Source organism: Moschus berezovskii, chromosome 18 (assembly GCF_049115385.1).
Source record: "Moschus berezovskii isolate FMDL1 chromosome 18, NW_MosBer_1.0, whole genome shotgun sequence".
Taxonomy (NCBI): Eukaryota; Metazoa; Chordata; class Mammalia; order Artiodactyla; family Moschidae; genus Moschus; species Moschus berezovskii.
Window position 1 is genome coordinate 63,247,373 of NC_142477.1, and position 26,449 is coordinate 63,273,821.

At 38.3% G+C, this 26,449-nt stretch overlaps 1 protein-coding gene across 5 annotated transcripts in view; it reads left to right on the forward strand.

Moving 5' to 3' along the window:
* CWC27 (CWC27 spliceosome associated cyclophilin) overlaps positions 1-26,449 on the forward strand; it is a 247,734-nt gene that overhangs the window by 202,207 nt on the left and 19,078 nt on the right. For 2 of the 5 annotated variants that reach the window (XM_055421991.2, XM_055421990.2), the window contains exons 13-14: positions 1,211-1,320; positions 10,212-10,315. In XM_055421991.2, the coding sequence (XP_055277966.1) occupies positions 1,211-1,320; positions 10,212-10,315 (214 nt within the window). The remainder of the gene's footprint in view (positions 1-1,210; positions 1,321-10,211; positions 10,316-26,449) is intronic. The other 3 variants (XM_055421992.2, XM_088827727.1, XM_055421993.2) reach the window with 3 other exon arrangements.

The following is a 26,449-nucleotide window of genomic DNA, read 5'->3' on the forward strand; positions in this document are numbered from 1 at the left end:
ATCTGAAAAAACAGTTAAAAATCTCAGAAGACCGAGAACTAGAGAAACCATAATTACCAAGAACTAGATTCGGTGAAGTGACTTAGCAGCAGCAGATAACTACAATCTATCTAATTAACATATATCCATCACCTCACAGCGTTACACTTTGTTTACATATGTGTGGTAATCACCTTTCTTAGCAAATTTTAGGTATCCAATACAGTATTATTAACTGTATTTGCCATGTTGTACCTTAAATCTCCAGAACCTTCCTATCCCACATAATTGAATCTTTGTACCCTTTGACATCAAAATCATATTAGGTAACCATAAGAAGACTCCTTGTTTCTTAGTTCACACATTTTTTTTTAACTAGATAGTCTCTTGAACAAAATGGCTGGTTATTAGTTTATTACACATTAATTGTGCTTCTCAAACTAGGTAACAAAGAGGCAAGGCTTGAGTAGAACAGTTTCTGATATTCTTGATTACAACTGGCTCATCTTGGTTTGTCAGCCAAAGATGAGAAGATACAGGTTTTTTTCTTAAGTCACAAATTTTCATTAATATATATAAATGTAAGTATTGTAAAATATTGGTACTTTTTTTTGAGGCAACACTGTATTCTGTGAACCCAGATGTTAACTAATCTTTGTATGGAATTTATTGCAGGATCAAATCCATAATTTTTTTTTCTCATTTCTAATTTAGTAAAAATTACTTTATCTGCTTCTGGGTAACTATCCTGATTTTTTGTTAGATATATTTGTATTTTATGATGCTATTAAATTGAAGTTGTTTGTTGTTGTTTTGTTATTGTTTTAACTGGGAGCAGAAGTGGCAAGTAATTGGAAAATCAACCAATATTGAAGGACTATATCTTGTAAGACAAAGGAATAATATGAAATGGTACTGCTGAATTTTAGGACTATCTTTTTTAAAGGTGAGATAGGTGATTTTAAGTGAGAACAACTATAATAGTACAGTATAAAATAAAGACATTAAAATTTGTTGTTTGATTAACATCAGTCACTTTCTAATCTAGGAAATCATTGTGGAGTTTGTGGAATTTATTGGTTTGTTTGTTTGTTGAGTTTTCTTTTTTTAAATGGAGGAAAACCAGTCCCAGGTTCTGACCTCCTCTTCAGCGATAGACATTCATAGACTTCAGTATGAATCCATACAGCCTTTTTACTGTTTATTCTAAAACTAGTCTATTATTCCTCAGAAGAAGAGGCTGCTCCAGATGGTGCTATTGCAGAATACAGACGAGAAAAGCAAAAGTATGAAGCTTTGAGGAAGCAGCAGGCAAAGACGGGAACTTCCCGGGAAGACCAGGTAACTTCACAAACCAAAATCCATATGCAATTCATTGCCTTTTAATTGTATGCAGGAGTTGCTAACAGAACCTATTTTGATTAAACGTCTTAAAAATGAAAAAGGATATGTTAACACTTGGTGAGGTGACCAGGACCTTGGCCATTCAAGCAAAGATCCACATGATAGAGTTCTTTCCAGATAGAAAGTTACGAAGCCTAAGACTTTCAAGTTTTAACTTTGTGCATGTGTGCTGAGTCGCTTCAGTCATGTCCAATTCTTTGCGACCCCATGCACTGCATGTAGCCTGCCAGACTCCTCTGTCCAAGGGATTCTCTAGGCAGGAATACTGGAGTGGGTTGCCATGCCCTCCTCCAGGGTACCTTCCTTATCCAGGGATTGATCTCAGGTTTCTTTAGGTCACCGCATTGGCTGGTGGGTTCTTTACCACTAGCGCCACCTGGGAAGCCTAAGTCGTGGGGACTTGGTATAGACCTTAGGTATCCTGGAGGATCTTCCTGACACAGGAATTGACCCAGGTCTCTCTCATTGCCAGCAGCTTCTTTTCTGTCTGAGCCGCGAAGGAAGTCTTCCCTAATTAAACACAGGAGCCTGGTAAAACCACATATTACCAGATATTCAGAATCTTTGCTAAGTGAATATTATGAGACCGTAATTATAAATGATGAAGGGCTCAGCATCTCACCTGCTGCCTAGCCAACTTCACTTGAAATAGTACACTGCCTATAAATAAGGCACTTGGTCTGATAGTTAACTTCTACCATAAACAATATTGCAAAACTCTCTTTACTGAAAGTAATTCCTGAATCTTTAGCTAGTAATATAAGAAGATTGTCAGAAATCAAGAATAAAAAAGATAGGAAGTTAGCTCAACAACTGGGGGGTCAACACCATGCAGCACTTGGCACTTGATGAGATGGATCCCTTGAGCAGCCCTTTATGTTGAAAAGCTAGGGGGCAGACCAAAATTACTTATATTTGGTGCTGCCATATATATATATATATATGAGAACATATCATTTTAGGCATATAAATAAAACAGGCAAAATAAAAGTAAATTATAAAGCCCAAGCCTGTCTGAATAAATTAATCTAATCAGGAACTGTATTATAAATGACACCTAATTACTAGTAAGGAAGATCACGCATCAGTGCCTAGCGTGAAAATAATCATAGGGAAAATTCAACTAGAATTCAGGTATAGGAAATTATAATTACAGAGAACTAACTTATGTGCAATTTTCAAAAGAAATGGCACATCAAATGAAATTAAGAAAAGTGCTATATTAACTTGTTTTCATGCAGTCACAAAGTCCTCTAAATGTATTACCAAAAGATGTTAAGGATCACTGTTATTCTTGCATTTCTCTTTCTTCCTCCTAGTAAATAATTATTAAAAATCTACCATGTCCTAATCACTGTAATTGGTGGTAAACAAGGCAGAAACATCCCTATCTTCTCTGAGCTATCAGAAAAAAAAGGCAGTTAAACAAGTAATACCAATAAAAGGGGATGAGCATTATGACAGGTTAGATACAGGAAACTATGTAAATGTATCACAGTAGGACCTAATACGGCATAAGAATCCAGAAAGGCTTCCCTGAGAAAATGATTTGTCAGCTGAGCTTTGAGGGTTAGTGAGGAGATACATGGCTAGACAAGAATAGTATATGAGAAGTCTTTAACCTCTTTGCAAAGAACTAAAAGATGTTAAGTATGACTGGAACTTAAACTAAGAGAAAGAAAGACATGAGTTTGGAGAGGTAAGCAGGAGCCAGTTCACACAAGATATTTTTGAGCCATATGAAGGAGTTGAGATTTACCCTAAAAGCAGTGGGGAGACATTGAAGAAAGAAGGTATAATAATCTCATTTGCAGTTTGGGAAGATCCCTCCAGCCTGGTTGCTGTATGGAGAGTAGAGGGCCCGGGGCAGGACTGGAGGAGCAAAGGCCATTTGAGAGACCCATGTATACACATGTGTGCAAAAAGTCTACCACGAGAGACGCCATCAACACAGCTTCTTCATCAACACAGCTGGAAGGCGCACTCTGTACTGAAGAGAATGTGGTTAGTGGTTAGTCCTTTATTCCTCCTTCAGGAGCCAGAAGACTGATTCCTCTGGATGCCAAACACAAATACCTCCATGCAGATCCTATTTTCTTCCATTTCTTTCCACAGTGTCTGCTTTTTTGGCTAGTATCTTTCTTGCCTTTCAAATGCAACTAGAGAAAGTCCAATCTTGAAAATAGGAAATGTTTAGAAAGGCCAGCCGAATGCAGAGTTCCAGAGAATGGCAAAGAGAGATAAGGCCTTTGTAAATGAACAATGCAAAGAAATAGAGGAAAACAATAGAATGGAAAACACTAGAGATCTCTTCAAGAAAATTGGAGTCATCAAGGGAACATTTCATGCAAAGACGGGCTCAATAAAGGACGGAAACGGCAAGGACCTAACAGAAGCAGACGAGGTTAAGAAAAGGGGGGACAGATACACAGGAGAACTGTGTATGTCTGACTGACCCAGATAACCACACAAGAGACGATTCTACACATGGACATAACCAGATGGTCAACACCAAAATCACATTGATTATATTCTTTGCAGCCAAAGATGGAGAAGCTCTATACAGTCAGCAAAAACAAGACCAGGAGCTAACGGTGGCTCAGATCATGAACTCCTTACTGTAAAATTCAGACTTAAATTGAAGAAAATAGGGAAAACCACTAGACCATTCAGGTATGACCTAAATTAAATCCCTTACAATTATACAGTGGAAGTGACAGATTCAAGGGATTAGATCTGATAGAGAGAGTGCCTGAAGAACTGTGGACAGAGGTTTGTGACACTGTACAAGAGGCAGTGATCAAGACCATCCCCAAGAAGAAAATGCAAAAAGGCAAAATGATTCTCTGAGGAGGCCTTACAAATAGCTGAGAAAAGAAGAGAAGCTAAAGGCAAAGGAGGAAAGGAAAGATATATCCATCTGAATGCAGAGTTCCAAAGAATAGCAAGGAGAGATAAGAAAGCCTTCCTCAGTAATCAGTGCAAAGAAATAGAGGAAAACAATAGAATGGGAAAGACTAGAGATCTCCTCCAGAAAATTAGAGCTACCAATGGAACATTTCATGCAAAGATAGGCTCAAAAGGACGGAAATGGTATGGACTTAACAAGCAGAAGATATTAAGAAGAGGTGACAAAAATACACAGAACTGTACAAAAAACATCTTCATGACCCAGATAATCATGATGGTGTGGTCACTCACCTAGAGCCACACATCCTGGAATGTGAAGTCAACTGGGCCTTAGGAAGCATCACTACGAACAAAGTTAGTGGAAGTGATGGAATTCCAGTTGAGCTATTTCAAATCCTAAAAGATGATGCTGTGAAAGTGCTGTCCTCAAATGCCAGCAAATTTGGAAAACTCAGCAGTGGCCACAAGACTAGAAAAGATCAGTTTTCATTCCAATCCCAAAAGAATGCAATGCCAAAGAATGCTCAAACTAGCACACAATTGTACTCATCTCACATGCTAACAAAGTAATGCTCAAAATTCTCCAAGACAGGCTTCAACAGTATGTGAACGGAGACCTTCCAGATGCTCAAGCTGGATTTAGAAAAGGCAGAGGAACCAGAGATGAAATGGCCAACATCCACTGGATCACAGAAAAAGCAAGAGAATCCCAAAACAACATCTACTTCTGCTTCATTGACTACTCTAGAGCTTTTGACTTTGTGGATCACAACAAAGTGTGGACAATTCTTAAAGAGTGGAGAATACTCTCAGACCACCTTACCTGCCTCCTGAGAAATCTGTATGCAGGTCAAGAAGCAACAGATAGAACCAGACATGGAACAATGGACTGGTTCCAAATTGTGAAAGGAGTATGTCAAAGCTGTATATTGTCATTTTGCTTATTTTAACTTATATGCAGGATACATCATGTGAAATGCCAGACTGGGTGAAGCACAAGATGGAATCAAGGTTGCTGGGAGAAATATCAATAACCTCAGATGTACAGATGACACCACCCTTATGGCAGAAAGCGAAGAGAAACTAAAGAGCCTCTTGATGAAAGTGAAAGAGGAGAGTGATAAAACTGGCTTAAAACTCAACATTCAAAAAACGAAGATCATGGCATCCGGTCCCATCACTTCATGGCAAATAGATGGGGAAACAATGGAAACAGTGACAGACTTTCTTTTTGGGGCTCCAAAATCGCTGCAGATGGAATTAAATTAACTGCTGCCATGAAATTAAAAGACACTTGCTCCTTGGAAGGAGAGTTATGACCAACCTAGACAGAATATTTAAAAGCAGAGACATTACTTTGCCAACAAAGGTCCGTCTAGTCAAAGCTATGGTTTTTCCGTAGTCATGTATGGATGTGAGAGTTGGACAGTGAAGAGAGCTGAGCACCGAAGAATTGATGTTTTTGAACTGTGGTGTTGGAGCAGACTCTTGAGAGTCCCTTGGACTGCAAGGATATCCAATCAGTCAATCCTAAAGGAAATCAGTCCTGAATTTTCACTGGAAGGACTAATGCTGAAGCTGAAGCTCCAGTACTCTGGCCACTTGATGAGAAGAACTGACTCATTGGAAAAGACCCTGATGCTGGGAAAGATTGAAGCAGGAGGAAAAGGGGATGACAGGATGAGATGGTTGGATGACATCACTAACTGAATGGACATGAGTTTGAGCAAGCTCTGGGAGTTGGTGATGGAAGCCAGGCGTGCTATAGTCCATGATGTCACAAAGAGTCGGACACAACTGAGTGACTGAACTGAACAGAGCTGAACCACAACAGTATGGTCACTCACCTAGAGCGGAACATCCTGGAGTGTGAAGTCAAGTGGACCTCAGGAAACATTACTACAAACAGAGCTAGCGGAGGTGATGGAATTCGAGCTGAGCTATTTCAAATCCTAAAAGGTAATGTTGTGAACATGCTGCACTGAATTATGTCAGAAAATTTGGAGAACTCACCAGTGGTCACAGGACTGATAAAGGTCAGTTTTCATTCCAGTCCCAAAGAATGCTCAGACTACCACTCATTTGCACTCGTTTCACATGCTAGCAAGGTAATGCTCAAAATCCTTCAAGCTAGACTTCAGCAATATGTGAACCAAGAACTTCCAGGTTTACCAGCTGGGTTTTGAAGAGACAGAGGAACCAGAGATGAAATTGCCAACATTCATTAGATCGTGGAGAAAGCAAGCAAGTTCCAGAAAAACATCTACTTCTGCTTCATTGACTAAACTAAATCTTTTGACTGTGTGGATCACAACAAACTCTGGACAGTTCTTAAAGAATTGGGAATACCAGACTTACCTACCACCTTACTTGTCTCCTGAGAAATCTATATACAGGTCAAGAATCAACAGTTAGAACCTTACATGAAACAGTGTAACATGGACTGGATCAACATTTGGAAAGGAGTATAACAAGACTGTATATTATCACCTTGCTTATTTAACTTATATGCAGAGTACGTCATATGAAATGCCATGCTGGATGAATTAGAAGCTAGAATCAAGGTTGCCTGGAGAAATATCAACAACTGCAGATGTGTAGATGATACTACTCTAATGGCAGAAAGTGAAGAGGAACTAAAGAGCCTCTTGATTAAGGTAAAAGAGGAGAGTGAAAAAGCTGGCTTGAAACTCAGCATTCAAAAAAACGAAGATCATGGCATTCACTCCCATCACTTCATGGCAAATAGAAGGGGGAAAAGTGGAAGTAGTGATAAATTTTATTTTCTTGGACTCCGGAATCACTGTGGACAGCAATTGCAGCCATGAAATTAAAAGAAGCTTACTCCTAGAAGGAAAGCTATGACAAATCTAGACACATATTGAAAAACAGAGACATCACTTTGCCAACAATGGTCTGTATGGTGAAAGGTATGGGTCTTCCACTTGTCATGTATGGATGTGAGAACTGGACAATAAAAAAGGCTGAGCGCCCAAAATTGATGCTTTTGAATTGTGGTGCTGGAGAAGACTCTTAAGAGTCCCTTGGACTGCAAGGAGATCAAACCAGTCAGTCCTAAAGAAAATCAACCCTGGAAGGACTGATGTTGAAGCTGAAGCTCCAGTATTTTCACCACCTGATGCAAAGAGCCCACTCATTGGAAAAGACCCTGATGCTGGGGAAGACTGATGGCAAAAGGAGAAGAGAGGCTGCAGGGGATAAGATTGTTAGATAGCATCACCGACTCAGTGGACGTGAATCAAAGCAAACTCTAGGTAGGAGATAGTAGAGAACAGGCGCGCCTGGCATGCTGTAGTCCGTGGAGTCACGAAGAGTCACGCGTGACTTGGCGACTGTGCAACGGAAAGAAAAGCGACGAGAACATCGCTTGCCTGGCGTGGGCCCGGCTCTCCTCTGAGCTAATGCCAGTGTCACGCTAATGGGCTCAAAAAACAGAGCCACTTCCACCTCAAAAGAATAAGATCCACAGCTAGTAATTTTCTAGGGAGTTTTAAAATTTCATTCCACTAAGAAGTCTCCTTTGTTTTCATTTTTATTTGTGTCCCCAGAGAAGACATTTCCAAATCTGTGAAAATCCACCATTAAAAATTGATGGGGTTTGCCTTTAAGTGATAGATAGATATGCATGTAGAGATACATGTTTATAAAATATATAAATATATAAACACATATACACACACAGAAACACTTAGGAAGCCCTGTAGGATATATACCATATGTCCACAGTGGTTACTAATTCTTAGTGGTGAGATATTAGATATTTTTATTTTGCTTGTCTTTGTTTTCTATTATTTCTACAATAATTTCTTTCCTTATTATAAAGCAAATACAATAGAAGTTTGTAGGCAGAAGGGTTTTTTTTTAATGAATAAGGTTTTAAAACAAAGGATGTTTTCTTTATTAACATTGTTTGAAGAGCTTAATCCTTTAATTACTACTTTAGAAACAAATAAAATATCTAAATCCTAACTCACTGCTGCTGCTAAGTCGCTTCAGTTGTGTCCGACTCTGTGCGACCCCATAGACGGCAGCCCACCAGGCTCCCCTGTCCCTGAGATTCTCCAGGCAAGAACACCGGAGTGGGTTGCCATTGCCTTCTCCAGTGTGTGAAAGTGAAAAGTGAAAGTGAAGTCGCTCAGTCGTTTCCGACTCTTAGCGACCCCATGGACTGCAGCCTACGAGACTCCTCCGTTCATGGGATTTTCCAGGCAAGAGTACTGGAGTGGGTTGCCATTACCTTCTCCGTCCTAACTCACTAGCAGCCCTTAAAATGCTTATGAGGATATTCTGTAGGAATTTATAGTTTCTCCTTAAAACTCATCTCTTTCAGCAACTATGGTAATGTGTATTTTTCAGCTATTGTCTATGCAGGCATTAAATCTTACAAAAATGTATAAGACACTTTTCCCTATCATTTTTTAACAATAATTTCCTTTGTTTCTTATGGTTATTTTGACACCACCTGTCTTAGCGAACCTAGGTTCTAGGCCACCAACACCTACTTAATTTTTTCATAAACTGTGGTCTTAATGATATTTTAGATAAATTCTGGAGCTTCCAAGTTACCATGACTATTATATCTGTTTTTCACACATTGAACTATTACATATTTTCTCTTACGAAACGTAAGTACGGTTAGCCCTTGAGCAACACAGCTTTGAACTTCATGGGTCCACTTATACTCAGATTTCTTTCAATACATGTACACCGCAGTCCTGGACCAACCATGAATGGTGGCATAACCACAGACGCAGAGAGAGGGCGGATTTTCAACTGCTCAGAGGGTGGGCGCCCTTAACCTCCATGCTGTTTAGGGTCAACTATATTTCAGTACTGGATTCAGTGCACCGTTGTCTTAATTAGAAACAATTTTTTTTTTAGACAGGTGGTACTTTATCCCATTTCACAATTATGTACCTTCTAAAACTGTAAAATAAAAGTTTTTTTCTAATTTCTGATTTCTCTGCTCAAATTCTGAAACAAATTTATAAGGTATAGCTGGGGACAATATGATTAAAATTTCAGGCACTTGTTTCCTCTTACCTGTAAAGGGCATGGGAGTCAAAAAAAAAAATCAGAGGACTGGTCCCTTTTTTATAAAAATATACTCAACGTAATCATTATATCCTACTTCTTTCACTTAACAATAGAATACTTCATGAATATAGTTTTAATAATAGTGTAATCACACATTCGCTGCTTTTTACCAAATTTATTTTCTTATAAATAGACATTTAACATTTCCCTTTTTCACTTGTATGAATACTGCTGCAGTATACATCTTTTGCATAAGCCATTTTCGGTGTTTCAGATTATTTTTCTACATGTATTCCCAGGATTGGAATTATTGAATCAAAAGCAATGAGCATTTATTGTTTCTGATATGTATAAAAAACTTTCCAAAGATGTCACTCCAGTTTACCCACCTTCCAACTATCCGTGTGTTCATTCATTTCACCTTTCCCAACATTGACATCTTTACATTTTTGGAAGTTTGTTCAGTGAAAAATGCTGTCTGTTGTTGGTGTTTTGTTTTTGATTTCACATGTCTTAGTGAAGTATTAATACCTCCCTATCTTGTGTACCCTAAAAACTTAGCTCTTAGTAAGCATGCATTTTAAAGTTTAAATGTCTTCTATTTAAATAAGTTTATATCTCCCAAATCAGAAATAGTCACATATTCCTGGGGAAAATGTCAGCGCAAATGCAAACAGGGCAATGTCAAGGTTTGTGAATATCAATCACGGTTATAATTGGAGGGCGGTTTTGTTATTTTCCTTCAAAGTTAGAAAATTGTTTTATGGAAGGATATTTTCTCTTCTACCAAATTTAAGTGTCTCTTCTGAAGTTATATTTATCCTTATCAGGAAGTTTAGCAGTCCTAATTGTTATTTCAGACTCTTGCGCTGCTGAACCAGTTTAAATCTAAACTCACTCAAGCAATTGCTGAAACTCCTGAAAATGACATTTCTGAAACAGAAGTAGAAGATGATGAAGGATGGTAAGGCCTTTGATTTCTTTATATTAACTATGAACAAATGGACTCAGAGCAGAGACACTATTAAAAGTTATATTATAGCATCCTTTATTTTTTCAGACTTTACCTTCGATTATATTCTCATCTTATATGGTCTCAACCTCCTTTTACTCCATTTCAGTTCAGTAAGCATTTATTTAGTGCTTTGTGTATTCCCAATATTGTATTATCTAGCAGAAAATACACAGGAAATATATGACACTATCCTGCCCTAAATAATTTTCTAATATCATGGAAAAGATAAGACTCACGTTTACCAACTAGAAAACAGTCTTAAAAGATTAAGTCATTAATTTTTTTCACTTTCCCACAAACTCTTTCGAACTCGTTAGTCCATTTCATAATCCTACTAAGTTCCTCTTCAAATTTATGATCTCCTGGATCCTAGCAATACATACATAGTTAACTCATTTTTATCTTTGGATATTTTTCAGCTTTTAAAGACACTGATAAGAAATAAAGGGATTAATGTCCTGTGCTTAGCATTTTATCCTATACTGGAGGAAAAAAAAAAATTGTGCTTTCTCTTATTATTCTCCTCTGTCCTCCAGTTGACTTCACATGTAGTATATTAGGCCTCCCCACACCTAACTGCCTCCACCTCCCACGACACCCTGGCTCAGGCACATTGCTGCAAGCAAGCCAGTGGGTCACCCCCACACATGACTCACTCTCTGGAGCCTCTAAACTGTCACAGTGTGCCATTACCCCAACCCAGAATCACAGCCTCACTCCCCTCTGCCAAACAGCATCTCTCCCCCATTTCAAAACACTGTTCCGTACTCCCATGCTCCAGGAAACCAGTCAGCAAGATTTGTTGAGCACTCACAAATCTAGAGGGTGGAGGAAAGAGGGCTGGAACACACATTTAAAAGGACATAAAAACACTTACTAGGAAAACATTTAAGCAAGTAAGACTGCAACTGTATCTAACTTTAATCAAAAGGACCAGGTGATGATGAGTTGAATGGGATAAATCTTACCTACCATACGATCCTGAAAGCACTTGTGTATTTCTCAATCTATAATTTCTGTATGATTTGGGTTATGATGCCAATGTTTGTAAAACCCTAAGGCTCTTTTAATAGGTTTCTACTGCTTATGTGTATTTGGTTATACTTAAATTCAAAGTTGCTTAAGACAGAAGCTGGCTTATCCCATAGTTCTTTGCCAAAGGTGAAGGCTCAATGAGTGGTGAGTGACCCACAGAGATAAATGCACATTGCACAGAACTTTCTGTTTTTTTATATGACTGGACAGGTTTAGTTTTATTTTGGATTCCTTGAATGTCTCAAAATATCTTTCAAATGTTTTGGGTTCAGCCACCACACCAGAAAAATGTTTTGCCAAGTCCTCTTCCTCTTATTTTTGAATCCATATGCATTTTTTAGGGAAATATGATCCATGTGTTTCTGATTCATTTACACTTAACTCATCAAGACGGTGTTTTGTAAGAGCAGTTTGATGCCCAATAAGTTTTTTTAACCTTTTTATAAGCCATTTAAGTCCTTTTTTATTGAACAGGAAAGTCACCAACAAATTTAAACCCAGAAATTTCATTTGAAACTCATAACCCACAGGATTCAAATTTACTTTCAACTTGGCAAGACCATTTAACTTCCCAAAGTTCTTCCTAGTCCCTTGGTTCCCTATCCTCTCATTTTGAATCCCTCATTAGCATCAGATATCAATTAGTGTTTTTGAAAGTGTCATTCTTATTTTTGATGTGATTTCACAATACAATCAGTATTCTAACACCCTCATGAGAAAGTTGAAACAAACAGGAAAACTTCACCAGATTGGGGGTGGAAGGGGGAATAATCACAGGGCAATGATATTGACTAGTTCTCCATCTAGGAAACAAAAATAAGTAGTAAAGGAAGAGGGATTAGAATAAAGGAACCATTACCAGGTCTTCAGGGGGTTCCTTTCTGCTTCCAATTACAGTCACCTAACCAGAAAGTCTGGAGAAGGCAATAGCAACCCATTTCAGTACTCTTGCCTGGAAAATCCCATGGATGGAGGAGCCTGGTGGGCTGCAGTCCATGGGATCATGAAGAGTCGGACATGACTGAGCAACTTCACTTTCACTTTTCACTTTCATGCATTGGAGAAGGAAATGGCAACCCACTCCAGTACTCTTGCCTGGAGAATCCCAGGGACGGAGGAACCTGGGGGCTGCCGTCTATGGGGTCACACAGAGTCGGACACGACTGAAACGACTTAGCAGCAGCAGCAGCAACCAGAAAGTCAGAAGTCTATGCTATGTACCTACACACTTTTTGTATTTTTTTAATCTAACATCTAATTAAAATATCTGGGGCTCTTATCTACCACCTTTCTGTTTCAGTGTAAACTATTGAAATTTTGTAACCGGATAAGCAATGGGATCAGTTCTGTTCATAAATAAACCAGTATAAACCAGTTCAGCTTTATCAGATCCCTGGCAATTCAGATCATCTCTCATAAAATATATTCCACTAGGAAAAGATGTCTTATATTCAAAATGATTTATAGCAAATATTATGAGTGCATGGCATATGCATGTGTGTTATGCATAAATTACATGGTTCCCAGACTGTTTTGTAGGTCACGCTTGCCACTTTTCTAAGACGTGAAAGTCAGCCAGTGCTGTACTACACTGTCAGGGTCTGTTATCTGAGGTAAAATGATTACTTCTAAGACATTTTTATGTGTCCGCATGAGTGACCACACATTGAGGGATCGTTTTCATTTTCTGTCAAGATAGAAACCATTACCAATTTGTTATGTTTTCTTTTACTTGGCAAACTGTTCTAGTCGCATTTTTGGCCGAGCTGCTGTATTGGCATGGTATACAACAGACATTTGGGTACCATTCAGCTGCCTTCTACTTTTTATGCAAAAAAAAGTGGGAAGGGGAGAGAAAGAAAAGAAATATGATTCTATTGTAAACACTGTATATGGTGTTTGATAATTATTCCCAGATTTTACTGTCTAACAAGGCATTTAAGAAAGTGTTATTAGTAGATCTAAGCTGAAATGCGTGATAGAAATTTTTCACTCAAAACGATTAGCATTCTTCCTTTGTTGGGATATATACTGCCAATATTTGATAGTGGTAGTGACGGGCACCAGATTCTAGTATAGCAGCTAAAGGAACCTCTTTGCCATGACATTCCATCTTCCCACCCTTCATCCCATAATATCACACACTTTTCTAGCTATAGAAACCATCTTCAAACATGGATTTTATAAAACCAATTAGATACATAGCAGGAGTTATCAGCCAAAGGATTTGTATGACCATGTAGATGAAGTCCATATGCCATTTTGAGTTTAGTTAGATAAAGCTTGGTTAGCTCCCAAAAAAGTTTAGAGAGTTGTGTCTGACAAGGCAGTAGGGAGACTTATAAAAAAAGAAAGCCACCTGCTCCTTATACAACAAAATTAGCATTCCAAGAGGAGGGAAAAAAGTCTATGAAAGTAGACTGCAGTCTTGTGAATATTAACTATTCACTACTGTGTTCCATTGAAACTTCTTTACAGATCATTAACATAAAACTTCACAACAAATATATGTGATAAAATAATAAACAGTATAAATGTCTATCTGCCTTCATCCCTTTTTCTCTTCTCTCTCGGCCCTTCACCACTTTCCCTTAGTACATACAATATTCAGTAATATAAGAATAGGAAAATACTAACAATTGCAATGGTTGCCTTAAGTAAATTGGAGAAGGAAATGGCCACCCACTGCAGTATTCTTACCTGGAGAATCCCATGGACAGAGGAGCCTGGCAGGCCACAGTCCATGGGGTCTGGATACAACTTAGCAACTAAACCACCATCACCACCTCAAGTAAAGATTTTATTTTTTTATTATATAAGGCAAAGATATTCACTAGAAAAACCAGAGTATAGATTCCTCAAAAGAAGTAAATCACCTGTGATCCCCAACTCAACAATAAGTGGTATTAATTTATGCATGTATATATGCCCTTCCACATACGTATGCATATTTTAAGCAGAAATGAGATTATATAATGCTACAGTCTTAGAATTTGCTTTTTTACCCTCAGCTATGTATAATAAATACTTTCCCTTGTGATATATAATTTTATGATACTCTGTTTATATTCTGTATCGTGGCCATATAGTATTCCCTTATATGCTGAACCATGTTTTACTTGGTCAGTTTAGGCTGCTTCCAGTTTTTATTATTATACACAGCACTGTAATGAACTTCCTTATATCTGTGTCACTGCCAGTTTTCTCAGGATAAATTTCTAAAACTGGAATTGCTTAGTCAGTGGGTATGCATGTTAGACTCTGCTAAATATTTTCAAGTGGCCCTAGCAAAATGTCATTCCAATTTATACTCCCAAGTAAATATCTTTTTTATGACTTGCTTTTAGGACTGTTAGAATCATAAGAATTAATTATGGTACTTTGCAACGCTTAGTGAAAGAGAATAATATTTCAGAAGAAATGCTTTTCCCTTGTAAACTTTTTAAAAATACTCAGTCTGGTTTGCTTCTGTTTTTAATATATCAATAACTGGTACATATTTCAACATAACTCCTCAAGATTGTCAGCTCTAAGTATCCTTGTTCTTGGTTCTGAAAAAGTCTTCAAGATAATCCTTTGTGTTAGAACTTTAGGATCTAGAATTTTTTTCCCATTTTATTATTACAGTTTGGCTTGCATTAAAAATCAGTTTTGTCTATCAGCCAGACAGTTTGTTTCTGCTAAAGATTAGAGTTCTGAGAACCAAGTTAGCATAGCATAGAAGCAACAGGTACCAGTTGTCCTGAGTATCCAAAACAGTGAAAATTTAATAATGTAGATGTTAAAAAAAGATTACAAACTGTTAGACCAATTTAGACCTTACTATAAGATACCATTAAAGGATATAGCCTCATTTCATTCCTTGTACTAGCAAAGCTATAAACACTTTTTATATGTAATAGTATAATTATAAATGTAATGCATACTGTGTATGATTTGGTCATGTTTTGAGTGAAAGGTGCTGTGACAACAAATGAATATTTTAATTATATTCCCCACTTCATTCAAGTAGCACATTGCCAGGCAAGGGTAATAAGTTGGTGTTCAGTTCAGTTCAGTCACTCAGTCATGTACGACTCTTTGCGAGCCCATGGAGTGCAGCACACCAGGCTTCCCTGTCTGTCACCAACTCCCAGAGCTTGCTCAAACTCATATCCATCCAGTCGGTGATGCCATCCAACCATCTCATCCTTTCTTGCCCCCTCCTCTTCCTGCCTTCAGTCTTTCCCAGCATCAGGGCTTTTTCTAAAGAGTCAGTTCTTCATATCAGGTGGCCAAAGTATTGGAGCTTCAGCATCAGTTTTTCCAATGAATGTTCAGGACCATTTTCCTTTAGGATTGACTGGTTTGATCTCCGTGAAGTCCTAGGGTCTCTCCAGAGTCTTCTCCAACACCACAGTTCAAAAGCATCAATTCTTTAGTGCTCAGCTTTCTTTAGGATCCAACTCTCACATCCATAAATGACTACTGGAAAAACCATAGCTTTGACTATAGGGACTATAGGGACCTTTGTCCCTATAGTAATGTAATTACTATATAATACTGTATAATAGGGCAAAGTAATGTCTCTTTTTTAATATGCTGTCTAGATTTGTCATAGCTTTTCTTCCTAGGAGCAAGCTGTTCTTCCAGGATAAGATGAGGGCAAGTCCTTCTACTCCACCATCTGTTCAGCAGCCTGAAAGTGAAAGTCACTCAATCATGTATGTCTCTTTGCGACCTCATGGACTGTACAGTCCATGGAATTCTCCAGGCCAGAAACTGTAGTAGGTAGCCATTCCCTTCTCCAGAGGATAAAAAAACATACATTCATGGAGGCTCTCTGTAATGCCATATATTGAATCATTTCCTAATTATACAGTGGGCTATTAAATTATAGCACCTGGTTCAAATCCCTCCTCTCACAATGACTGCAGCAAGCAGCCTCTCTTGCAAGCCTCAGTTTCTTCACCTGTAAAATAGAGATGACAATGCATACCTCGGAGTTATTATTAGAGTTAAATGAGCTAACTAATGTGAAGTTGTCAACAGAGTGCCTGACTCTTAGGAAATGCTCGGGAAATATTAGGTGCGAGGGAAGGAGGGTGCATGGTACCAGGGTAGTATTGATAAAGCCTGCCAAATTACCCAGACAACACAAACTAAATAAACTGGCAAAATGTTAGTTATACAGTCCTCTCATTGTAATAACCTCAAAGAAAAAATAACATATAAAGAAAAGGCAAATGTTCATTTACTTATGTTATCTGTGACCTAGAAGGAATGTAGACATATTCATTAAATTGGTTAGTAGTGCTCAGTGATTCTATCTTAAAATCTGTTGAGAAAAGGGGATAAGTATGGTCAAGCAGGTTCTTTAGCTGAATCCAGAGCTTAAGTAGGCAGAGTTCAGCTAATGCAAATATAGCATTCATAGAAAAAGAGGAGGAGAGTGGGAATACAGTCATAGATTGTAGACTGTCTCCAGAATCTTCCCCCCCTCAACTGACAGCATTTTGGAACAGAGAAAACTATATAGGCATAAGCAGTTTACTTCTATTAAAAAGTAAGTTTAAGGGGCTTCCCTGGTGCTCCAGCGGCTAGGACTGCGAGCTCAGAGGGCAAGGGGCCCAGGTTCAGTCACTGGTCAGGGAACTAGATCCCACATGCTGCAACTAAGACCCATTTTAGCCAAATAAATAAATAATTTTTTTTTTAAGTTTAAGGAGCAAGCAAAGGTCCTTGGGATTAGCACAATGTAGTTTAAAAGTCATTTCTCAGTGGTAGTTTCAAACAGCAATAAAGCCAGTACAAAATGAGACTGGAAGTTGCCATCATACACAGGCAATCAAGAAATTCTCAGCAATCATTTTGATATATTAACCACATCTGAAATTATATGATGCTTAAAGCAAGATAGAAAAACCCAAGTGGTAGGATCACAGGCAAAATTTAAGGAAAGACTATATGTAAATTGTACATAGTCTTGTGTTTCTCTAAAGGCAGTTGGCATGCTGTGATTCATGGGGTGGCAAAGAGTCGGACCAGTCCATTCTAAAGGAGATCAATCCTAGATGTTCATTGGAGGGACTGATGCTAAAGCTGAAACTGCAATACTTTGGCCACCTCATGCGACGAGTTGACTCACTGGAAAAGAGTCTGATGCTGGGAAAGGTTGGGGGCGGGAGGAGAAGGGGATGACAGAGAATGAGATGGCTGGATGGCATCACCGACTCTGTGGACATGAGTTTGAGTGAACTCCGGGAGTTGGTGATGGACAGGGAGGCCTGGCGTGCTGTGATTCATGGGGTCGCAGAGAGTCGGACACAACTGAGTGACGGAACTGAACTGAACTGAAAGAGTCGGATACCACTGAGCGACTGGACTGAACTGAACTGAACTGAAAGGCGGTTTTAAACAATGTGTCATTTTCTTTCATAAGAGTTTTGTTGTTTGTTGTTCAGTCGATCTGAGTCATGTCTGACTCTTTGTGACCCCATGGACATTGAATTATAAAACATTGAAAAAGAAAAGAAAAAATCATTTTAATCTTCTATCCCACAGGTAATCATCACTATGCTTTTGTCTAGACTAAGAACACTCACCTTTTTATTATAAGCCTTTCATCAGTGAATAACCCAGTAGTTAAATATTTTGTGTATCCACTGTTATTACTTAGGCTAAAGGAATTTAAACTGCTGAGCCAGGTATGCATTTTTAAATTTTCATTGAGGTATATTTTACAGATAAAAAAATTCACAGTTCTTATTGTTCATTTTTAGAATTTTAATAATTATATACAGCCATTGTAAACACCACCAGAACAAGATCCAGAACACTTAAAATACCCCAGAAAGTTTCCTCATGCCCCTTTTCAGCCAGTCACCTCACCCAACCACTCTGATTTCAGCTCAGGTATGCCTTTGATGACACTTTTGCCTTTTTGATTCCAGAAAATTGAGTCATCTATACCTGCACAGCAATGTGTGAAGTTGCTGGATTCTGCGTACTCTAGGTATTATTTATGTATGTGCTGTAGCATATCCCAGAAAACAGATACAGTAGTCTTTGCCAGTTTCTACTCTGCATTCTTTTCTATTTCTTTGTTTACTGGTAAAGTGAACTTGTTAAATATGTTAGCTAGCCATTTATATTTCATTGTTGTTTCGGTGATGCTTAGTTGTATACTCTAAGATGATTATACATTTCTTATTGTTTTACGAAAGCTCTTAAATATTAAGAATGATATTATTTGCTTTAAATATTTTTACCAGTTTGTCATTGCCTTACAGTTTGTTTATAGAGGTTTTTGTTTTGTTTTAAAAAGTTTTAAATTTGCGTTGCCAAACCTGCCAATCTTTTTCTCCATGTTTTCTGCCCAGTTTCATCTTTCAGTTCAGTTCAGTTCAATTCAGTTCAGTCGCTCAGTCGTGTCCGACTCTCCGCGACCCCATGAATCACAGCACGCCAGGCCTCCCTGTCCATCACCAACTCCCGGAGTACACTCAAACTCATGTCCATAGAGTCGGTGATGCCATCCAGCCGTCTCATTCTCCATCGTCCCCTTCTCTTCCCACCCCCAACCTTTCCCAGCATCAAAGTCTTTTCCAGTGAGTCAACTCGTCGCATGAGGTGGCCAAAGTATTGCAGTTTCAGCTTTAACATCAGTCCCTCCAATGAACATCCAGGATTGATCTCCTTTAGAATGGACTGGTTGGATCTCCTTGCAGTACAAGGGACTCTCAAGAGTCTTCTCCAACACCACAGTTCAAAAGCATCGATTCTTCGTCGATCAGCCTTCTTCACAGTCCAACTCTCACATCCATACATGACCACGGGAAAAACCATTGCCTTGACTAGATGGACCTTGGTTGGCAAAGTAATGTCTCTGCTTTTTAATATACTATCAAGGTTGGTCATAACTTTCCTTCCAAGGAGCAAGCGTCTTTTAATTTCATGGCTGCAATCAGCATCTGCAGTGATTCTGGAGCCCAAAATAATAAAGTCTGACACTGTTTCCACTGTTTCCCCATCTATTTCCCATGAAGTGATGGGACCAGATGCCATGATCTTTGTTTTCTGAATGTTGAGCTTCAAGCCAACCTTCTCACTCTCCTCTTTCACTTTCATCAAGAGGCTTTTTAGTTCCTCTTCTCTTTCTGCCATAAGGGTGGTGTCATCTGCATATCTGAGGTTATTGATATTTCTCCCAGCAATCTTGATTCCAGCTTGTGCTTCTTCCAGCCCAGCGTTCCTCATGATGTACTCTGCATATAAGTTAAATAAGCAAGGTGACAATATACAACCTTGACGTACACCCTTTCCTATTTGGAACCAGTCTGTTGTTCCATGTCCAGTTCTAACTGTTGCTTCCTGACCTGCATACAGGTTTCTTAAGAGGCAGGTCAGGTGGTCTGGGATTCCCATCTCTTTCAGAATGTTCCACAGTTTATTGTGATCGACACAATCAAAGGCTTTGGCATAGTCAATGAAGCAGAAATAGATGTTTTTCTGAAACTCTCTTGCTTTCTCCATGATCCAGCGGATGTTGGCAATTTGATCTCTGGTACCTCTGCCTTTTCTAAAACCTGCTTGAACATCTGGGAGTTCACGGTTTACATACTGCTGAAGCCTGGCTTGGAGAATTTTGAGCATGACTTTACTAGTGTGTGAGATGAGTGCAATTGTGCGGTAGTTTGAGCATTCTTTGGCATTGCCTTTCTTTGGGATTGGAATGAAGACTGAACTCTTCCAGTCCTGTGGCCACTGCTGAGTTTTCCAAATCTGCTGGCATATTGAGTGCAGCACTTTCACAGCATCATCTTTCAAGACTTGAAATAGCTCAACTGGAATTCCATCACCTCCACTAGCTTTGTTAGTAGTGATGCTTTCTAAGGCCCACTTGACTTCACATTCCAAGATGTCTGGCTCTAGGTCAGTGATCACGAAACAGAAGAGTTTCATCTTTAGGCCTTTAAAAATCCCAGGATTATAAATACCTAGTTGTATCTTTCTCAAGTAATTTTATGGTTTTATTTTTAATTTTACATCTTTAATCTATCTGGAATTGATTTGGTGTATTATATTAGGTTAATGTTACAACTTTTTTTCCCTAAATTACTAATCACCGCAATTGAATAGTCCTATGTTTCCCCACCGATATTAAACATGTCCTTTATGATGGAATAGGTCTTACGTATATTTTTGGATCAGCTTCATTATTTTACATGGAATTTTCTATCTGTTCCTGTGTCAGTACCTCAATACTGTAGCAGTGTAATACTATTTAATATTTGGTAAGCAAGTTGAACTTTATTGTTCAACATTTTTATTTTTACTGTAAATGCCTAAACAACTGGTTAGTGTGCTACATTCTTATTTTCCTTTAGTTAACCACACCTGGAGAAACCTTAAGACAGTTGACCATGAAATCAATAAAAAGCCCTCGTTATTTAACAGGTGGCCACTACCTGAATTGTGGCCCTGGAGCCAAGAAGGAAGTAATCAATCCTAGGCAAACCCCCTTCCTTCAAAGTAATGGAAAAGATTGCATGTGGAAAATAAGTAGTGTGAGGAATAAAAAGAACAAAATCTAGGATATTTGATTGCCATTTTCTATTATAGGTATATAAAAGTTTTTATGAGAAGTTTGATCAGAATTTTTCCATCTCCTTGGTACCAAACAAAAGCACAAAGGATCAACAAAGGCATAGGGTAGACAATATCTCACTTATATTTTATAAGATGTGAATTCCCAGGACATATAGGGTGGCCATGTATAAATGCAAGTCACAGAACCTGCTTCCAAAGACATTCATTAATAATCTTTCTACCACCTGACATTTTGGATTATTAATACCCTTTTTCTTCTCTGGCACTAGTGGATAATCAAGTTACATATAATAATAATGTTCTGTTCTTTGTGTTCAGATAGTTCACTTGACTATGATAAATATAACAGTGGGCTTGAGCTATTTTTCTAAGTAGAAATAAACCATAGTAAGAAGTTAACTTTTACTGAACATTTTCAAAACACCTATCTTTTTTAAGCCTATAAGTTTGATATTGTTCTTAGACCCAGATGCTATGGGAAGAATCTGAGGCACAGAAAGGTTACATAATTTTGGTCAAGATCTCATAGCTGGGAAGTGGTAGATTTCAGAAATAGCCAATCATGTTTGACTCAGTGATTTGATTCTGTTTGTTTTCAAAAACGTTACCTTGTTTGTGATTTTGTATTTCAACAATGCATATTTTTCGTATTTCTAATAAGGCAGTGTTGTTTCAAATTGTAGTAACTAGGTCAGACAAGTGACTTCAGGACTTTAATTCTTGATCAAAAATTGTCTGACATCTTTAGATCATGGAAAATGTTAAATTCATGGCCCTACTATTATAATCCCTATATTATTTGAAGAACTATAATTCAGAAAGTTACTCAAAATGTTGTTTAACTTGAACAAGAAGTAACTGTGATTTATTGTAATTTTTCTTAAAAATATAAATCGAGTGGTTGATTATGGAGTTTGAAGTTAGACTTGATTTTGAATGCTACTTTGGAAGTTTACTAGCTGTGTGATCTTGGACAAATTACATATCCTTTCTTACCCTGTTCCTTAAAGTGTAAATTGGGTATAATAAGAGTATCTTCCTGACAGGTATATCTGTGGATTAAGTGAAATACTGGTTTTGAAGGATTTAGCATGGTGTCTGGAACAATCAGTGCTCCAGAAAGTATTTTATTCTCATTCAGTGTTGTCCCTGATATTTTTAAGAATTAATCTGTCTATATTTGACTACTGTCAGTATATTGAGATGATGAATGGAATTTATAGCATTTCTATAATATTTGACAGTCTTTGTGACCTTTACCTAATTAGCCCACAAGTTACAGTGTTTAGTTTTTATTGTAATTCTTAATATTCTGAGATAAAATGGAGCTCTGATATTTTTATGGTAAACAGTACTACCTCATAAATGAAATGTTGGGGTTTTTTCCCTTGATGCCAGTGCTGGAAAGAAATTGGGGGATGGGGTTTCACTGGTAAATACAATTTAAATATGAAGCAGAATATCATTACTTTGGAGATTATACAATTATAAGCTCAGTGTAATGTGAATGTTTTCCTTCCATTTCTCCCTCTTAGCCAAGTTTGAAGGCAGTAATAAAATGAAGGGAGAAGGAATATGATTATAGACCAGGTTCACCATTTAGTGTTCATTTTATACAAGACTATAAATAATGCTGCTGAAGACCAACATGGTTCTTTATAAATAAGTCTTTGTCAGAGTTGCTGACCCTGGAAAGGTGACTATTCAAATTGTAATAAGCCTTCTGTCCAATCCCTGAAGTTACCTCTTTTTCTGCCCTTCTAGATGAAGAAGACTCTTCTGTATTTACTCTGCTTTCATGTCTCTGCTCTGAAATAAGTTTCTATCACATTAGAGAAGTTTGCTTTGTTCATGGATTTGTCTTGACACAGGCAGATAGCCATGTGCCCTGACTGCTTACCAGGCCTTTTTGATTGGAAACTCTATCTTCCCTATGTTTTATTAGTTCACAGACCATATATTAAAAGTTATTGGCAAGATGACACAAACAGATGGAGAGATATACCACATTCTTGGCTTGGAAGAATCAATATTGTGAAAATGGCTATACTACCCAAAGTAATCTACAAATTCAGTGCAATCTCTATCAAACTACCAATGACATTTTAGGACTAGAACAGAAACTTTTACAGTTTATCTGAAACACAAAAGACCCCAGATAGCCAAAATAATCTTGAGAAAGAAAAATGGAAGAATCAACCTTCCTGACTTCAGACTATACTACAGAGCTAAAGTCATCAAGACAGTGCAGTATGGTAGTAGCACAAAAACAGAAATGTAGACCAATGGAACAAGATAGAAAGCCCAGAGATAAACCCACACACCTATAGGTACCTTATCTTTGACAAAGGCAAGAATATACAATGGAGAAAAGACCGCCTCTTCAATAAATGGTGCTGGGAAAACTGGACAGCTACATGCAAAAGAATGAAGCTAGAACACTTTCTAACACCATACACAAAAATAAACTCAAAATGAATCAAAGACTTAATTGTAAGGCCAGAAACTTAGTGGAAAATATAGGTAGTACACTCTTCAATGTACATCACAACAAGATCTTCTATGACCCATCTCCTAGAGTAATGGAAATAAAAACAAAAAAAAAAAATGGGACCTAATAAAACTTAAAAGCTTTTGCACAGCAAAGGAAACAATAAACAAGATTAAAAGACAACCCTCATGATGGGAAAGAAGAATTGAAAATGAAACAACTGACAAAGGTTTATTCTCCAAAATATACAAGCATCTCATTCAGCTCAATACCAGAAAAACAACCATTTTAAAAAAGTGGGCAGAAGACCTAAATAGATATTTCTCCAAAGAAGGCATACAGATGGCTAATAAAACACGTGAAAAGATGCTCATCACTCATTATTAGAAAAATGCAAATCAAAACTACAGTGAGGAATCACCTCACACCGGTCAGAATCAGTTAAGTTCAGTCACTCAGTCGTGTCCGACTCTTTGCGACCCCATGAATCGCAGCACGCCAGGCATCCCTGTCCATCACCAACTCCCGGAGTCCACCAAAACCCCTGTCCATCAAGTCAGTGATGCCATACAGCCATCTCATTCTCTGTCATCCCCTTCTCCTCCTCCCCACAATCCTTCCCAGCATTAGGGTCTTTTCCAATAAGTCAGTTCTTTGTGTGAGGTGGCCAAAGTATTGGAGTTTCAGCTTCAACATCAGTCCTTCCAATGAACACCGAGGACTGATTTCCTTTAGAATGGACTGGTTGGATCTTCTTGCAGTCAAAGGGATTCTCAACACCACAGTTCAAAAGCAGCAATTCTTTGGCGCTCAGCTTTCTTCACCGTCCAACTCTCACATCCATACATGACTACTGGAAAAACCATAGCCTTGACTAGACACATTTGTTGGCAAAGTAATGTCTCTGCTCTTTAATATACTATCTAGGTTGGTCATAACTTTCCTTCCAAGGAGTAAGCGTCTTTTAATTTCCTGGCTGCAATCAGCATCCGCAGTGATTTTGGAGCCCAAAAAAATAAAGTCTGACACTGTTTCCACTGTTTTTCCATCTATTTCCCATGAAGTGATGGGACCACATGCCATGATCTTCGTTTTCTGAATGTTGAGCTTTAAGCCAACTTTTTCACTCTCCTCTTTCACTTTCATCAAGAGGCTTTTTAGTTCCTCTTCACTTTCTGCCATAAGGGTGGTGTCATCTGCGTATCTGAGGTTATTGATATTTCTCCCGGCAGTCTTGATTCCAGCTTGTGCTTCTTCCAGCCCAGCATTTCTCATGATGTACTCTGCATATAAGTTAAATAAGCTGGGTGACAATGTACAGCTTTAACGTACTCCTTTTCCTATTTGGAACCAGTCTGTTATTCCATGTCCAGTTCTAACTGTTGCTTCCTGACCTGTATACATGTTTCTCAAGAGACAGGTCAGGTGGTCTGGTATTCCCATCTCTTTCAGAATTTTCCAAAGTTTATTGTGATCCACACAGTCAAAAGCTTTGGCATAGTCAATGAAGCAGAAATAGATGTTTTTCTGGAATTCTCTTGCTTTTCTGATGATCCAGCAGATGTTGGCAATTTGATCTCTGGTGCCTATGCCTTTTCTGAAACCAACTTGAACATCTGGAAGTTCACAGTTCACATGTTGCTGAAGCCTGGCTTGGAGAATTTTGAGCATTACTTTACTAGTGTGTAGATGAGTACAATTGTGCGGTAGTTCAAGCATTCAAGCATTGCCTTTCTTTGGGATTAGAATGAAAACTGACCTTTTCCAGGCCTGTGGCCACTGCTGAGTTTTCCAAATTTGCTGGCATATTGAATGCAGCACTTTCACAGCATCATCTTGCAGGATTTTAAATAGTTCAACTGGAATTCCATCACCTCCACTAGCTTTGTTCATTGTGATGCTTTCTAAGGCCCACTTGACTTCCCATACCAGGATGTCTGGCTCTAGGTGTGTGACCACACCATCCTGGTTATCTGGCTCATTAAGAAGTTTTTGTATAGTTCTTCTGTATATTCTTGCCACCTCTTCTTAATATCTTCTGCTTCTGTTAGGTCCATACCATTTCTGTCCTTTATCGAGCCCATCTTTGCATGAAATGTTCCCCTGGAATCTCTAATTTTCTTGAAGAGATCTCTAGTCTTTCCCATTCTGTTGTTTTCCTTTATTTCTTTGCATTGATCACTGAGGAAGGCTTTCTTATCTCTCCTTGCTATTCTTTGGAACTCTGCATTCAGATGGGAATATCTTTCCTTTTCTCCTTTGCTTTTCACTTCTCTTCTTTTCACAGCTATTTGTAAGGCCTCCTCAGACAGCCATTTTGCTTTTTTGCATTTCTTTTCCATGGGGATGGTCTTGATCCCTGTCTCCTGTACAATGTCATGAACCTCCGTCCATAGTTCATCAGTCACTCTATCAGATCTAGTCCCTTAAATCTATTTCTCACTTCTACTATATAGTCATAAGGGATTTGATTTAGGTCATATCTGAATGGTCTAGTGGTTTTCCCTACTTTCTTCAATTTCAGTCTGAATTTGGCAATAAGGAGTTCATGATCTGAGCCACAGTCAGCTCCCGGTCTTGTTTTTGTTAACTGTATAGAGCTTCTCCATCTTTGGCTGCAAAGAATATACTCAATCTGATTTTGGTGTTGACCATCTGGTGATGTCCATGTGTAGAGTCTTCTCTTGTGTTGTTGGAAGAGGGTGTTTACTATGACCAGTGCAAACTCTTTTTCTCTTGGCAAAACTCTGTTAGCCTTTGCCCTGCTTCATTCTGTACTCCAAGGCCAAATCTGCCTGTCACCCCAGGTGTTTCTTGACTTCCTGCTTTTGCATTCCAGTGCCTATAATGAAAAAGACATCTTTTTGTTAGTTCGAATGGTCATCATCAGAAAAATCTATAAACAATAAATGCTGAAGAGGGTATGGAGAAAAGGGAACCGTTTTGCACTGTTGGTGGGAATGCAA